Raw genomic sequence first — 15,630 nt, forward strand, 5'->3', positions numbered from 1 at the left:
AGAGAGACATGCATCGGCTCGGCCCGCAGTGCTCAGCAGCAGAGAGGTGACGAGACTAGAGCCGAGCTGTATTGTGTAGTGGAGAGGGGCCAACACACGCTATGCGTAATTGCGCACACACGCGTGATCGGCTGCATCCGGCCCGGATTCAGCAGCATCAATTTTTTTTTTCCACCTTCAAAAAAAGTCCTCCCAGTGCGTACTGGATTCCGGCTGGCAGCGCCACTGGGTGTTGTTATATATTCACATTGAAATTCTGACATTGATTTGAGCCCCACCGTCGTATGAGTTAGCCCCACCGTAGTTGAACCAGAAAAAATACTCTGGCGCCGCCACTGGACAGGCGCCAGCCGTGGCGGCGGCCGGTGACGACCCGCGGCGTGGCGGTGGCCGGGGACGACCAGGGACGACTGGCAACGTGGCGGTGGCCAGGCCAGGCCAGGCGCCTGCGAGCCGTTATCACTGCTCGCAGTTTTAATTATAATTTAATTTGCCCAATGATAAAGTTATGATGCCTCCAAAATAGTATTCTCTATGAAAACTATTGACAAATATTCCCTTTTTAATTATCAGTGTCAGGTTTACACAGGATTTTAGAAATAAACATTTTTTGAAATTGTATTTATTCATTTATCAACTATTCAATGATACGGTAACTATGTCAATTTGTTGTCCATATCATTGGCCATCTGTTCCCTGTTAGGTATGTATCTAACTATTAACATATTTAATCTTTTTGCCTAAAAACAGCCACATTTTAAGATAATACAAAAAAATGAAAATGATCACACTCCTCTCTCGTGTAATTTAACCCCCCTTTACAGTATATTTCAAGAAGTCTGGACTCTAAATGACACAAGGAGCAGCTTCCTCAGCAGTAGCCCCCCTGATGAGTGTATGAAGTATGCGTGTGAATGGGGGATGGTAAAACAAACTGGATGTACAGTAGATGGTCAGGTCTTCACACTGCGTTTCCCAATGAGGCCAGAGAGGGGTTACTACTGGTCAGTTTACACCGCTGACAAAGAGAAAACGCCCTCTCCTCTCCTGGGAAGCGTACAGAGAACAGAAGAAGCTACACTAAACTATTATCTCTCCCGGCTCCTCCGACACAGAATGTGATAATCTCCCTCCTCTACCTTTTCAGTGCGATTGTGCTGCCGTGAATATTGTCACATGAACTCGCCTGAACTCGCCTTGTAAAAGGTCTTCACCCCAAATACTTATGCAAATGATGCTCTGCCTGGTTTTGTGAGAATAAAAAGGAACATTTTTTTTTTTTGGCATCCTATAACTGGAGCATAAAGACGGATTCTGATTGAAATTAATTCAGTAAAGCAACGGCCAAATGAGTTCCACTCCAGTTACCGCAGTTTCTTTGTGCCGCATGCTATTCAGAGGTGGCCAGAAACTTGGCAGCCTGTGCGTTGAGATAAGAAGAATGGCCACTTGTAGTCACAGTGTTCAGTAGGCTGGAGGCAGCTCACAGGGCAGGAGAGGGGAGGCTTTAGATTGGCGTCCTGAAATGTGGGAACTATTGAGGACAGACGGGGGAGCTTTAAAACAGCATCCTCTCGTATTATCAGAAGGTGTAGAGGCTGTCAGAGATCACACAGTTTTACTGGCAGCCTCTAATTTTAGACTTTGAACTACCAATGTGGGATATTGGATTGATACAATCTGCATACAGTGTCCTCTCACTCACGTCGCCTGCCGTCATGAGTCAGGTCAGAGGCAGCGTTCAATCACGGTTGGTCCACACACCATCGAACGATGCCTCTACGTAATGACACCACAACTAAAACCGGATTAGTGACATCACCACCAGCACCCCTCCCCGCCCCCCGCAGCTCTGAGTCGCCTCGGACCATCTGGGGTTTACTAGAGGACATTCATTCCCACGGGTTCAATGGTCAGAGTGGCTGCTGCTGCGGCTCTGGCCTGCACAGTCACCCTGCAGCTGTCACCTGGAAGTCACCCATCACAGGGAAAGCACTGTGTGGGAACTTATTTGAAGATATTTGAAAAGAAATGTGTGGATTCAAAGTTGCACAGGGGAGAGAGAAAAAACCCCACCCTAAATGAATAAGACAGCTCTGTTGAAATAAAGTGGGACTGATGGAGAACTTGTAAAAAACACATGAAAGGACTGAAACATTGAGGTTTAATCAAGTAGTTTATTTTTTCCATTTTTAACATGCGATACACCATTTTAAATGAAACCATTTTAGGTCCTTCATAGTCGGAATTTCTTACAAAAGATCTTACAAAACATTTCCCAAAAATATTTATCTCATGTTAAAACAGCAAATCAAGTGCAAACCACTGCATACTGTAAAAAAAAACGAACAAAAAAAGAAAGGAAAAAGGAGAACACCTTGTTGGACGTTTGCAGCGCAGGGATGATTTGCTCAGTGAAGTGGATGGAAAAGTTAGGCTTTCTCATATATGCGGACGGCCTGGACTCCCTCAAAAGTCAAAGTCTGTGAGGCGGAGAAAGGACAAAGCAAAACACAGCTTTGAATATTTACAGTGAATATTTAGGGATTTTAATGCAGGGTCAAGAAATCAAGTTAGTTATTTGAGTCATTCAACATCAGTTATTAACCATTGCAAAGGAAGAGCAAGCTTCTTTGTACCATAAATGGATAATATTTGTTATTTAATCTTACCGCAACCAGCTTCCCGTCCTTGATTTCCCTCACAAATTTGGTCTCCTTGCCGTCCCACTTCTGCACTTGCAGCAGTTTGTCTCCTTCCATGGTGAAGGTGGACTGCAAGCACAAGCACAATGTAAATTTAAACCGTCTCTCAACCTACAGCCAGCGTGCAGTGAAGATTGCATTGCATTTTTTTTTATAAGCTGCATACTTTGACATGTCGGTCATCAGCTGTGGTCTCATCAAACTCCTCTCCCAGTTTGGAGGATATCTCGGTGTTCTTGAAGGTGCTCAGGGTTTTCACCACCAATTTGTCCCCATCCTGGCTGATCACTACTGTTGGTTTGGTGACATTGCCCACTTGTCTTGTGGCAAAACTAACACCTGATCAAAAAACATATTTTTATTAGTAATGCATTATTATGCTGGACACAAATTATTTAAGTATTATTATTTTCTGTACTTTAAAATATATGAGCAAACGTAAGCAACTAGAACATTACTCAAACTAATAATTATATGTTATTTCAAGAAGGAAAATGATTTATTCTTACCAAGTGCCTTCATGTAATCATCAAAGTTCTGGCTGTCAACCAGTTTCCACGTTGCACAGAAAGCATCAACCATGTTTGCAGATGCTATTGATCCAGTTGAGTATCAGACAGTCAAACGGGCTCTGTTCTCCGTGCAGTAAATCCTGCAGCGTCTCTGCCTGCGAAATTAATACTGGCACAGAGGGCGGGGCCTCGGGCGGCAGCGGGACATCTGATTGGATGTCCCAGACGCTCCGTGGGCTGCGATTGGTCTTTGTCAAATGAGCCGTTAACATATTGTAATTTGTGCTTCAGCGTCGTCTGAATGTTGAATATGGAAATATAGGGCATATATATATATAGGCAAATGGTACGAATCCTTTTATATTTCTCATTAGACATAAAGTTAATATTATTTTTCTGTAGCCATACTAGTGGCTTTGTGAGGCTGTACTGAAGGCTAAATGCTAACGTGCTCACATGTTTAGCATTCTAAGAGTGAAGTTTCCCATATTCATCATCATCATTTTTTTTGCATGTAAGCTTGCTAACATTTGCTTATTAGTGCTAAAACAACATAAATACATAAATAAATAAATTAAAAAAACAGAGGCTGATGAGAACTTCATTAACTGGACAAATTATTGGACATATCAAAACTCTGTCCTGATGATTCTGCGAGAGAAAAAGTCTTAGAAACTCTTAATCACAAATGTCAACCACATGATGGTGCTAACGTAGTGAGGGGGTCACCAAGGTCATTCTGATTCATCACAAAGGAACCATGAAACATTACCATTCATAGAGCTGTGGCATTAAAATAAAACCAAAACCGTAATTCATCTTCAGCTTCCTTTATTGTTGACAAAGTATTTCCTGCAGATACAGTCTGATGTGGATACCAACAGATGTCCACCGTCGTAATATAGAAGAGCAGTCCTTATCAATAACACCAAAGATTCAATGAACTCTATATTATATAAATGATACAAATTGAAATGCAACTATTGCTGGATATACTGTCCAAAAAAGCACTGATCAAGGCCAGATTGTTACATGTATGAAACAAAAGCTTAAAAATATATCACAATTTATACACAATTACTTTTCCTTTTCCAGATAAATTATCACCCAGAACGCCTTTTAACTTCCCTGAAGTTCACATGTAGGCCTAGTGCATGCAAATTAAACGTTAATTCCACAATGAAAACTTGTGGGGGCAACTCTGCGACCTATACTTTCAAATAATCGAGGAGAATAGTGGCAGAAATTGTATGAATGTTGTGCAGTATATTTCTGAAGTAGCAGTTCATCTGGCGTCCTAGATGGTTACTTAACAGAATGATGTTTGCCTCCACAGTTATTCCTTTAACTGTTTAAATTAATAGATGGAGGTCAAACTGACAGCCTGCTTTAATTTCACGTCTAATAAAAGCCAATAAAGTTATTTAAACAGTTATAGAATATGAATAGAATTAAACAAAAGGCAGACAATCTACATTTTAAGAGTTGATGCTTTATGTCACGCCTTGCACAGAGCCGAATGATCAAACTATGTGCTACTGAAATACTTTTTATAAGCGTAGTTGTACCCAACTGAACAGGGCTTTAGGTTACAGTAATGTAATTATGGATTACAGCAAGAAATTGGGGGGTAAAAAGAAAGCCAGGGCAGAAGAGGTAGAATGAGAGAGGTAGAGAGTGAGGTAGGGAGGACAGCGCTACACCGAGGCGAACCCACATTAAGGCCCATCTCTCCTCTTCTTTATCAACCGAAATCAAGTCCATGGTCCAGTTTTTTTGTTCTTGGCGCACAGTGACAGGTTTATCATAAAAGTGAGCATCACTTATTGTAGTCGATTTCCTTCTACCGATGGCTTGTTGTACTGAAAACTTATTGTAAATATGTTTTTACCCTGATTGCTAGAGATTAAACAGCATATGAGAAATACAGTTTCCTTAGAGTCAGTATATAACCGCCAGCCTGTAATAGCAAAAAAAACACTTTAAGTAGAGACCGTTTTCTCTTGTTCTCTCAGCTACTGATCCATGCAGAAAAAAAAGCACATCGTCTTCAATACGCCGCAAAATATAATAAAACAGCATTTAATTAAATTAAGGGCATGGATGGTGGTGGTTGTAATTTAGACAGCTTGTAGAGAGAGGAAGCAAGACAAACGATGGGCATCTAATAAGAAATCCAGTAATATTGCATAGAAATAACACAAATTAAGGTCAATTGTTACAAAACAGCAAATCAAATTGCCAAAATGAAATTCCTCCTCTTCCCGTCAATAAAGAGTTGCTTTTAAAGATTTGTGGAGAAATATGGGTAAAAATAAATGGCACAACACCGGCGTCAAGTGGATTGTCCCAAATGCATCCCGGTATCTGTGTGTGTGTGTGTGTGAGTGTGTGTGAGACCATGTGGGTTTACCGATAGTTCTGATTCGTCCTTGCCCCCATGGGAGCAGAGTGCTATCTGAATACCCCAACATTGATTGACAGCGCTACCTCTGGTTTCCTGGATTTGGCTGGTCCAGTCTTCTTCTGTGGTCCATCAGCATCAGAGCCGGCAGCCTGCCCTCTGAAAAAAAACACAGGTAAAAACAAATCATCTTGGTCTAATTGAGCCATGTGATTACAGCTAAAGGACTAATTCATTCAGTCACAATATGATTTTCAAATAATTCTGCCATAAAAGGTTTGACTTTTTCCTGTACTCGTCAGTGCAAGCGATTACATCAAGAAACAAGCATTTTCCCTGCAGCTGCGGCTGCAGCTGCATGCGTCAACGTAAAGAAGTCCCACCCTTTCCTGTGTTGCTCTGCTTGCTCTCGGAGCCTCTGCTGGCCCTGCTCGTCCTCCAGACTGAGGAAGTCCCTGTTGTTATCAATCAAAAGATTCTGGGGAAAATATGAACAATGGATTCAGTGTTTCTCAAAGACATCAAACCAAAACGAACTCATTTCCAAAACAAAGAAGAGCTTATCAATACCTTGATGCCGATTGTGTCGCCATCTTTGAGGTAAAACGGTGCTCCCAGTAGTGATTCGGCCTTCCTCTTTTTCTTCTTTTTTGAAACCTGCTGATTCTGAAAGTAAAGACATATTATTCACTGATAATGCGACAACATATTAGCAACACATACAAGAATGTTATTCCGAGATACTTTCTTTGAAGTAAATGATCAGCGTTGACTCTCCTAATATTTGTCACTCTTTTTCCAACATTTCTACTGAGCCAGAGACTGCTGGTCTAGATATAGATTGTTCCAAGCCCCTATAACAGATTCCTTTCCATGGAATTACTCCTATAATCTCACCCAGTTTGAGATTTCCTCCCAGCTGTGTTTGTCCGGCTGGTGTTTGGCCAACAGCAGAGAGTCGGGGGAGAGGCCGTAGTGTGCAGCCAGACAGGTGCGTAGAGAGCGAGGAGACGAATCACGGGTTGCATCCCAAACCAGCTCCTCCGGAGGGTAGTAACACCTCTCCCCTGGTACTCCCATTTTAACATTCAGCACCACGTCTTTGGGACTAAATAACAGAAAGACAGGAAGAACTTAACCAACGTTGATAAAAGGCAAATGTACGGATTGGAAAAGAAAGGTCCTTTCTCAGATCATGGACGTTTGCTACAGAAAACTAGTGATGAAAGCCCAAACTTTACCCGAGATCTTCTTCTTTTAGTAGCTGTTGCACAAAAAGGTTTGTACCACTGGACAGCTTCAATTTCCTGATCAGGAGGAAACCAAACAGAAATTGTGGTTAATGATAACAAATGGCTCAAAACGTCTCAATTTTCCGATAATAGAATCCAGCGGCATCACATTACATGTATCTAAGAATAAACGCTGCGATGGGAAAGTGTCCATACTTTAGCGTGAGCTGTTGTCCTCTGATGATACGTGCTAGCCGTCGTCCTTCAAGCTGCCACATGCGCATGAACGCAGCGGTGGGCAAACACGCATCCTGAAAGGCAGGCAGCGTCAACACCTGATAGAGAGAAAAAAAAAAAAAAAAAAGGTAGAGCAAGAGATTTGCATTTGGTTCGAAAAAAAAGCATAGAAATCATATAAATGTACACTTTGCATACCCTGACGTATAAGTCTTCTATAAAATAAAAGGAGCAGTTTCCTTTAAATGTGTTTAGTTGCAGTCAGCCTCCTAAAACTTGAAATATTAATACAACGAGTACTTATCTCCTGGTCTCATAACTAACGAGGACTTAATTCCACTAGAATCCAAGAGGATCTCTTTCAGGTCTTTGAGGATCACCTCACTTGTACAGTGACTAGTAGAACAACTACCAACCTGAGTCTTGAGATCCTCCAGGGTGGCCTCGTCCGATATCTCCACCTGTCCTGCACAACTCCGCTCCGCCACGTCGCCTGCACACATGGGAGGTGAGCGACCTGCAGTCACGACCTCCAGCGTTTGCTCCTCGGTGTGTCCGTTGTCAGTGTGGTTTAAATCCATGGAAACCGCCGACTTGTTTCTGGGATCCGGACACAGCCACACAGATAGCTTGAGAAAACCCTGACAGAAAAAGAGACAACAAAAGGCTGATGAGAGAGGTGAAAGTTATAGTACATCATAGACTAAATCTAAATATTTGAGTACCTTGGGAGGAAGATGCCCTTCAGTGATGACTAATGTCTCGCCGTTGTTTATCTTCAGCTCCGACAGAGAAGCATCCTGAGAATAAAAGGTTGTCGCTTTTGAAATGGGACAGTATACATGTATTTATGTCAAATATATTACAAAGTGAGGGGATTGTGCCTTCTAGTAGATATCTGCTTTTGTTTAGATACAAGTTTTCATTCACAGTTTTGTTTATTTTGTTAGCTTTCAGACAATATTTTCCCTATGAATTTAGTCTGTTCCATCACTCACCTCATCCATTAATGGCTCTCCAACCTCCTCACACCAATCGAGCCTCCTTAAGTGCCAACGGGTGCCTGCAAACACGCATTTAAATTACAAAAACAACCGGATATTGCACCAATGTACTAGTGAAAAAAGGATTAGTGTTAAAAGCAACACTGTAAAAAGCAGAAAGTATTTATGTAGTTTTACCATCCAGTCCGACAGCATCCAGCATTGCCTTTAGACACTGCAAATGACAATCACATACGTTACATAAACATGTACATTAGCACGTAAAGAAAGTTCCACAAAATAAGTTTCCCGACCTCTCTGACAGTGCAGGCTTTCTCCACAATTATGTCCATCTCCGTGCCAGCAGAGGGCGCTGTGCCCAAAGAGAAGTGCAAGAAAAGCTGCAAAGCAAAGTGAAAATCCCACGTCATCAATCAAGCACTTTAAAACGCTCGCAACTCTTGGTCTCCTTTTGTTTTCAACTGTTGGATGGGGTAGGTTTACTGGTGCTTCAAGGTTCGGTAACATTCACCCGTGTGCAGCTGCAGGTACAAAGGATTTATTGAAGGTTTCAAGTAAAAGACACACCTGTGATGCCTTGGGGGCATTTCCCGGACAGAGAGTCAGTGTGGTCATGAGTCGCACGCCGGCATCCCGAACACTCAACTCTTCACAAACTGTCAGGTAAACCAGGGTTAAAAAAAACACACACAAGGGTACTTGGTAAATGTGTTCTAAAACTTCAAAGACAGATGATGAAGGAAGCATTACAGGCAGGGGGAGTACCTTTTAAACATTTTTATGAGGGGTAGTTTAAAGGAATGCCTATCTTAATATTTTGGCAAAATGAGGGGGATTTCCAGCTCTAAGTTATCGGCACCATTAAAATCACCCCCGGGTTACAAATGACACGTTACCTGGAGGAAGGAGTTTCCCTGTGCAGTCCACCTGTCTCAGACAGTACTCTGCACCTGGTCAGCAAAACACAAAACAGCTGGTTTAAGTATTATGTGTATACTTACATAAGAATTTAAGAACCCAACCACAAATACACATTTAATGATTTTCTGATCAGTCGCTGAGATAAAAAAATATATATTATTTGAAGAATTTTAGGAGCTCCCAAAACAATGTCTTATATTTGTATAATTTACTTATTCTGATCCTTTGGTACAGTTTTGACAATACGTATATGAATCAGGAATTGGTGTTCCAATTAAATGGCCTGGGGTTTTCACATTTCAGAAGAGACATGTCTAATATTTCCAGTTTACTTCATTGTCCAAAAAGAGACGTTTTTTTAATTAATTCAATGACGTGCAAATTGTCAAACATATTTTACACACATAAAACAAAAAAAAATGTATTGGTTCAATTAACTTTAATTACTACTAAGTGGGCATCTACATATAGACTATAATGAGGGGGTGGTGGATAACCAGGAAAATCCCTTTCAGACACAGTTATGTAAACACTGCGTCTTGCCTGGGGGTTGCTCCTGTAGCTGCAGCTCCTCTATGGCCCTCTGTTTCACCTCACACAGCAGCTGTCAGACAGACACATTAAACATATTAATTACTTTTTGAAAGAACAATGGGGTGCTTCAATTGAGAGATAAAGAGGGTAACCAGACAGCGCAGCAGAAAAAAATGACTGACCATATTTCCTGTAGCTGGCACCTTGATCTTCATCCTCTCCTCTTCTTTCTCCAATTCTCCTCCATGTGGCCGAAACTCCACCTGGAGCCAGCGGCAGTCAGACGGTGTAGTCACCGTGACGACGTCTCCGTTGAGAGTGAACACACTGAGCACAGTTAAGAAGACGGTAGTAAAACAGACGCACCTGTAGAAAACAACACACACACATTGCAGAGGATTGTACCTGCTGTCGAAGGATTGTGGCTCCAGCACCAACAGAGCGTCGCCATCTTTCAGCGACAGCTCCTTAAGCGTCCGGTGCATGTCACCGGGGGGGAACACCCTCCATCCACTTGCGCCTCCTCCCTCTCCTTCCCTCTGCTCTGCTCTCTTTCCTCCCTTATGTTCCTGGCACAGCAGACTCTCCTCAGGTTCCCCCAGTGCCTCCTTCACAGCCCCAAGAGTCGCAGCACCTGCAAACCCTCTGGCCTCTCTTTTAAGTCCCGGCGCCCCGCTTTCAAAATCTCCTCTTCCCTCCTCACACTTCACCCCATCCTCCTCCCCCTCCTCCTCCTCCTCCTGGTCCCCATATTCCCCCAAAAAGGGACGGACTACATTCAGCAGCACTGGTTCCCACTCGGCTCCAGTTAGGACTGCCGCACCACACACCTGATGGGGGGAAAAAAACATCATCATCCACCTTCGATCTTGCATAGTTACTGAATTAAACATATTTTGATTAAATGAATGTGTAATTCTCACCTCTCTGCCATTCCACACGAATAGGTCAGAGTTTGTACAAATGCCTGCACTGTACAGGGAGACGCTGTCATCTGCAAGGTCAACAACAACCAGAATGTTGTTACAGAATGTGTAAAGCTTCTTCTACCCTACTGAGGTATTTTACATGAGTTCAGTGACTCGCCTGTGACAGTATTGTAGAGGTGAAGACCTGCAGGAAGATTCCTGGCCACAGTCAGAGCCATGTCCCCTTCCCAGAGTTCCTGCTTCTATATAAACAGATGCAATGACAGCTTATTTCTATCAGTTTTCTGTGTTTTAAAACACAACATATAGTGTTTTTAGAAATAAAGTTACCTGATAAATAGCTAAGCGAAGATCTCCGATCGTCTTTCTACGGTCAAAACTGATAGTGGTGCTCCCGTTGTTGTCGTTGCTGATTGGTTGCAGCGCTCCATTCTCTAGTCTGTAAGAGGGTGCCAGGTGGAGACGCAGCTCCACTGTGTTGTTAGTGGCTTCGAACTCCTCGCTGTAACAGAAACAATGTTGATTCATGATTAGTGTAAGAAAACTATTTTGATAGTGGTTGGAAGTCAGAACCCACTGAATAAACAGCCAAACGTGTCATATGATAGTAGCGTAATACGCTGCATGGACATGCGTTTGTTTCTGTACCGCATTTTCTGCACTTTGATGTTCTCCTCCTGAGCCATTTGGATGAGGTGAAGAGGAACTGTATACTTGGGATTGTTCAGAGCTGCAGGTGTAGAAACACATTTTATACATATTAGTCAGCTAATTACTTCATCTTATGTGTACTTGATGGGAAAACTATTCAATTTATAACAATGAGGAACAGAGTTGTTGTTTAATTTAATCAAATTACCCCAATTTCAATTTCCAATTACCCCACCTCCCTTTGTCTCCTCTCTTTGTCCTCTTTTCCTGATCCTCTAAAATGCAAAACATGGGGTCCATTACCTTCACTAGGCCTGTGCAGCTGTGTTTTTCTGTAGAATAGCATGTATGCGCTCTCCTTGCCCTGGAACTGCTTCTCTATGTCAGACTCCCTGATGGAGGTCACCGTGGAGTCGTTCAGGTCAAACCAGTGGCTACTACCCTGCTGACAGACGGGAAGAAACACCGTGAGAAACAGTCAAAACTAATCACAGCAAATGTCCACCAGGAACCTAGACAAAAATGAATTAAGTGAGTTCATTTTTTCTTCTTCAAAAGTCTTCACAATATAATTTTAGACCCTGCATTTGTGCTAAAAATGTAAAATAAAACCTTTTGTTCAGGCTCTGGCTTCTGGTCTAGGTCTGGCTGCGGTTCAGCAGCTCCAGGGTCTGAAGGTGTTGAAGGATCAGAGTTAGTCGTCTGCTCTGCTGGCCCGGGGGGCTCCGTCACAGGGCTTGGCGGGTTTGCCTTCAGTGCCACTCGACTACCGTTGCACACCAACATGAAAACATCATTGTGGCTTTGCAGGAACTACAATAGAAAAAAGACATGGTATAAGACATATATTGGTACGAGCCTCAAGGACACCAGCAGTCATTTAAGATCTCAAGAACAAATAAGAACATCTTAGAAACAAAGAAACCAAAAATACCTTTCCGATGGGACCATAGTGCTTTCTGAACATTTTGCTCCAGGATGAACCAATCTTATCCATGATTTTCTGTCCTAGCTGGTCCAACAGGACACTCTTGGATGGCTCCTATAGGACAGGATATGCAGCACCTAATTAATTAACAATACTGAGACAACAAAGAAAAAACTAGAAAGGTGCACTCAGTCCAGAGCAGATCTCCACCAGGTTTGTCTGCAATGGCCGCTGGTCTATGGTGTGATTTAAAGAACACCAAGGCAGGCAGTCGGGCGTCACTCAAGCACGCAGCCATGCAAGCAATTTTCTGGCAGAGATAAGTGTGAACTAATTCACTCGGGAAGCTGTCGCTATACCTGGGCAATAATAGCAGTAATGACAGACAAAGGGTCATCTGCTTGTAGTTTAGGCTCACACATTTGCTTGACCTCCTCCTTGAATTTCTTCTGAAACTTGGGTTTGCATTCCTCCTCCTGACAACAAAACACAGCGGAGATGTCTTTCCTAATAGTCACATACAAAATGTTGCAGGTTATAAATACATACAAAAAAATCCTCACTGGTGGCTCCCATTGGCCAAGCTGGTCAATGTCCCTGATATAAACGTGGTAATGACCACCATAACAGCCGCCCTTATGGATGATCACAGAGAACAGCTCGTAGGTGTAATCAGAGTCCTCTCCATCAGTCTGTGGACGAGAAACACATAGAAGTTAACTTCTAGAAGACATCTTGGTGAAGTTAATCATAAGCCCAGAAACCAAGAAAATGTGTTTGTCAGGTACCTCCTCACAAAATGGCCGTAGGTTTATGTTTATGGGGAAAATATAGCGTGCCGTCTCCTTGTATCGCTCACATTTGGCGAAGTCAAAGCTGAATCTCAGCAAAGACATCGTCATGAATGGGGGAAGTTTCTGCAGCTTGGCAGACTGAATAAAAGGAAAAGAAGTAAAGGAAGGTGAGTAACAGCAAAAAAAAGAAATGAAAAGCAACATTTTTGCTGTAAATAAGAAAAGAATGTTAATACAATGTTTAATGTCAGGCTTGCTCGGGTAAACTGAGAGAAAAGGACAATTTTAACATCTCTTAAGGTTCTCGGTGTGATAACCTTTGCTATTGTTCCGACAGTTGGAAAGCTGGCACTGACCTTAGCAGCAGTGACTAGCCTGTCACACTGTGCACAGCGGTACAGGTTATTGCCCTCGAACAACTCTTCCTCCACAAACATGTTCCACAAAGCCTCCTCCAGGCTAGACACGCCACAAACACACACTGTCAAGTCCAGGAAGTCCTCCTGAAGAGGGCACGGGAAAAACACAGAACTGGTTCATTACTCATCGTTTTATTCACATTTAGTAGTGAGAGATATTCCACTAGGATCAGTATATCCAACAATATCTAATGGACAGAATATAACTTCGTAAAAAAAGTTGACACGTCAGAGGAAGCTGCACACACGGACACACCTGTCTCTGGCTGACGTTACCGCACTCCTTGCAGACAATGCTGTTAACAATAGTCCCATGATACAGCTGGTGGATGAACGTACTCCCACTGGTGCCCACTAGAGAGTGCTCCAACGCACTGAACAGAATCCTGTTTAGTTCCTGCACGTCATGCTGATTCGTTCCCTGAGAGCAACACACACATAAATGGATCAAATTAGGGATGTGTATATTGTGTTGTTATTATTAAGAGAATAAATCAATAAATATCAACTTATTCCCCATTATTTACTTCACTTTTTAACATTGTTTTCACTTCCCACCTCCCCCTGGTTCACGGTACACCTTCCTTTTTCATTCGTTTGAGCGAATGCACTTAATGACATCATGTGTGCATTCTTGACTTGGAAAAAGGTGGTTATTGGCAATTTCTGTGAATGTGTCTTTCTGAACTTGTTCTTCTTGTGTTTATTTTTGCTTCCGTTAAATAAAACCTGGAATTCTAATCAGGTTGTACCATTTGAAATCCAGTTGTGGATTTCGTCATGTACTTCCTGGTATGACTGGAAGGTAAATCAATCGGTGAAATGAGAAGGGGTAACCTGATTCTCTCTTGACAAGGATAATGGACACAGACCTCGCTGCTGTTCCAGCCAAAACTGCTCGTGAGGTCGGCCGTGGAAGCGCTCTGCTGGTCCACCAGCAGCAGACTGGCAAACAGTCTCTGTAGCTCCAGTGGGATCACTCTCACCTGGGGGAAAAGAGAAATCTCATTACACTTCACAAACACACCTAGAGACATTACACCTGTGGTTACAGCTAAGCTACTTACTTTGGCCCCTATTTTGTCTTTGTCCTTCAGGCATCCTAATTCATCTGCACCCAAACTGAACAACTTCTCTGTAAAGACAAATAATGCATAAATTAGTGACTGTCCTCTGGTTGTTTACGTCACCTCATCCCACCCTAAAGGACATGTGATCTGGCCTTGCCTCTGAACTCCGGGGTGAACAGCAGGGTCTGGAGCAGAGAGTTGAGGTAGCAGGTCCCCCCTTGGTTCTTGATGCCACACAGATTGCTTCTTCCTCGGGGCGGAGGTGGCTCGTCTCCCCGCGTCGCAACTCTCCCCCTGGAGGAAGCCGAAGAGAAGCCCTCCTCCTCCTCCTCTTCCTCGAATAGGTTCCCAAACATGCCGTTTGAGTGATGTCTTCCGTTGTCCTCTTGATTTATCCTGGGGGCTTTGCCTCGTCGTAAATCACGTGTTAGCACTCTAACGTGCCCTCTTGCTATCTCATCTTGGTCTTGCCGAGTTCTCTGTTGACAATGGCCGGGCTGACTCTGAAATAAGAAGACTTCACGGGGCTAAACATAGCGACTGTTACCGGATGTAGCATATATGCGTTGGGCTCGCGGTTATGTTGCTCGAACGTTAGCTAGCTCAATGCTATATCAAATTCAAACCAATGGCAGTCGAACGCCGAGGAGCAGCTTTGACTGCTCAGCGAAATAAAAAATCAGGGTGTCCGTAAGGTTAACGCTCCGTGTCACTACGACGGGAGAAATGGCGTCTTCTCACCGCAACTCCAACGACCGATATAACCGAATTGTTACACGATGTAGCTTCTGACACTCTCTCTTTCTTCCTCTGTCTGTCTTAAAACAGATAACAAACGAAACGTCAATAAAAATACCGTCGGTGAACTGTAGGCAGCCATGTTTCTTCCGAGCAAAAAAAAAAAAAAAAACAGTAGTGCATTGTGGTACTTGTAGTATGACGATTAAAGTACGTACTGTAACTGACATCAATAATATTCAGTGTATATGTCCAGTAATTGAGTGTTCTCTTTATGATACAGCCATAAAAAATATATATGTATAGTTGTATCTTCTTTTCACAGCGACACGAACTGTAGCTATAAATACTACATTTCTGACAAGTCTAGTCTTGAAGTTATGGGGCTTGTAGTCTTCAAGACCAAACCATGGAACAAACACGTCTAACAGTTGTTGGTGTTTTCGTGGATGGCAGTTATGTGCCCAGGGCCATGCATACCAATCAAATACGTCACCAGGATTTAGATTAGCCACTAAATGACTGGGATTTTTTGTTAAAATTATACTTCTG

General features: G+C 42.8%; 2 protein-coding genes across 4 annotated transcripts; both read right to left on the reverse strand.

The window, feature by feature from the left end:
* Window positions 1-2,163: 2,163 nt before the first annotated feature.
* fabp7a (fatty acid binding protein 7, brain, a) lies at window positions 2,164-3,370 on the reverse strand. The gene is made up of 4 exons (XM_084014288.1): window positions 3,215-3,370; window positions 2,872-3,044; window positions 2,673-2,774; window positions 2,164-2,483 (listed from the first exon to the last, which is right to left on the reverse strand). Exons 1-4 carry the CDS (start codon window positions 3,285-3,287, stop codon window positions 2,433-2,435), a joined length of 399 nt encoding a protein of 132 aa, XP_083870414.1. The 5' UTR covers window positions 3,288-3,370; the 3' UTR covers window positions 2,164-2,432.
* Window positions 3,371-4,031: 661 nt separating this feature from the next.
* Window positions 4,032-15,240, reverse strand: usp40 (ubiquitin specific peptidase 40). Of its 3 annotated transcripts, none has more exons than XM_084013477.1 (31): window positions 14,498-15,240; window positions 14,338-14,405; window positions 14,143-14,256; window positions 13,527-13,691; window positions 13,208-13,354; window positions 12,846-12,989; window positions 12,621-12,749; window positions 12,417-12,533; window positions 12,064-12,171; window positions 11,742-11,942; window positions 11,433-11,574; window positions 11,127-11,208; window positions 10,809-10,980; window positions 10,636-10,720; window positions 10,473-10,543; window positions 9,955-10,379; window positions 9,732-9,876; window positions 9,559-9,619; window positions 8,991-9,044; window positions 8,662-8,750; window positions 8,388-8,474; window positions 8,272-8,308; window positions 8,089-8,153; window positions 7,816-7,890; window positions 7,507-7,731; window positions 7,070-7,188; window positions 6,863-6,928; window positions 6,519-6,729; window positions 6,192-6,278; window positions 6,005-6,099; window positions 4,032-5,780 (listed from the first exon to the last, which is right to left on the reverse strand). In XM_084013477.1, exons 1-31 carry the CDS (start codon window positions 14,694-14,696, stop codon window positions 5,672-5,674), a joined length of 3,894 nt encoding a protein of 1,297 aa, XP_083869603.1. In that variant the 5' UTR covers window positions 14,697-15,240; the 3' UTR covers window positions 4,032-5,671. The 3 variants fall into 3 exon arrangements, with proteins under 3 accessions (XP_083869603.1, XP_083869602.1, XP_083869601.1); XM_084013476.1 differs by having other exon boundaries at window positions 6,192-6,287; window positions 11,433-11,571; window positions 14,498-15,239; XM_084013475.1 differs by having other exon boundaries at window positions 6,192-6,287; window positions 14,498-15,239.
* Window positions 15,241-15,630: the final 390 nt, after the last annotated feature.

The sequence above is a fragment of the Eutrigla gurnardus genome (genome assembly GCF_963514095.1).
Source record: "Eutrigla gurnardus genome assembly, chromosome: 7".
Taxonomy (NCBI): Eukaryota; Metazoa; Chordata; class Actinopteri; order Perciformes; family Triglidae; genus Eutrigla; species Eutrigla gurnardus.

Bases quoted from the DNA above. Each gene is read 5' to 3' on its own strand.
- fabp7a (XM_084014288.1), bottom strand. From the start codon at position 3,287: ATGGTTGATGCTTTCTGTGCAACGTGGAAACTGGTTGACAGCCAGAAC. The intron at 3,045-3,214 runs GTAAGAATAAAT...TTTTTTGATCAG, and splicing joins TGATTACATGAAGGCACTTG to GTGTTAGTTTTGCCACAAGA. The intron at 2,775-2,871 runs GTATGCAGCTTA...TTGTGCTTGCAG, and splicing joins CTGATGACCGACATGTCAAA to TCCACCTTCACCATGGAAGG.
- usp40 (XM_084013475.1), bottom strand. From the start codon at position 14,696: ATGTTTGGGAACCTATTCGAGGAAGAGGAGGAGGAGGAGGGCTTCTCT. The intron at 12,990-13,207 runs GTCAGTGCCAGC...CCTTTTATTCAG, and splicing joins GGCTAGTCACTGCTGCTAAG to TCTGCCAAGCTGCAGAAACT. The intron at 6,730-6,862 runs GTAAAGTTTGGG...TCTGTTATTTAG, and splicing joins CTAAAAGAAGAAGATCTCGG to TCCCAAAGACGTGGTGCTGA.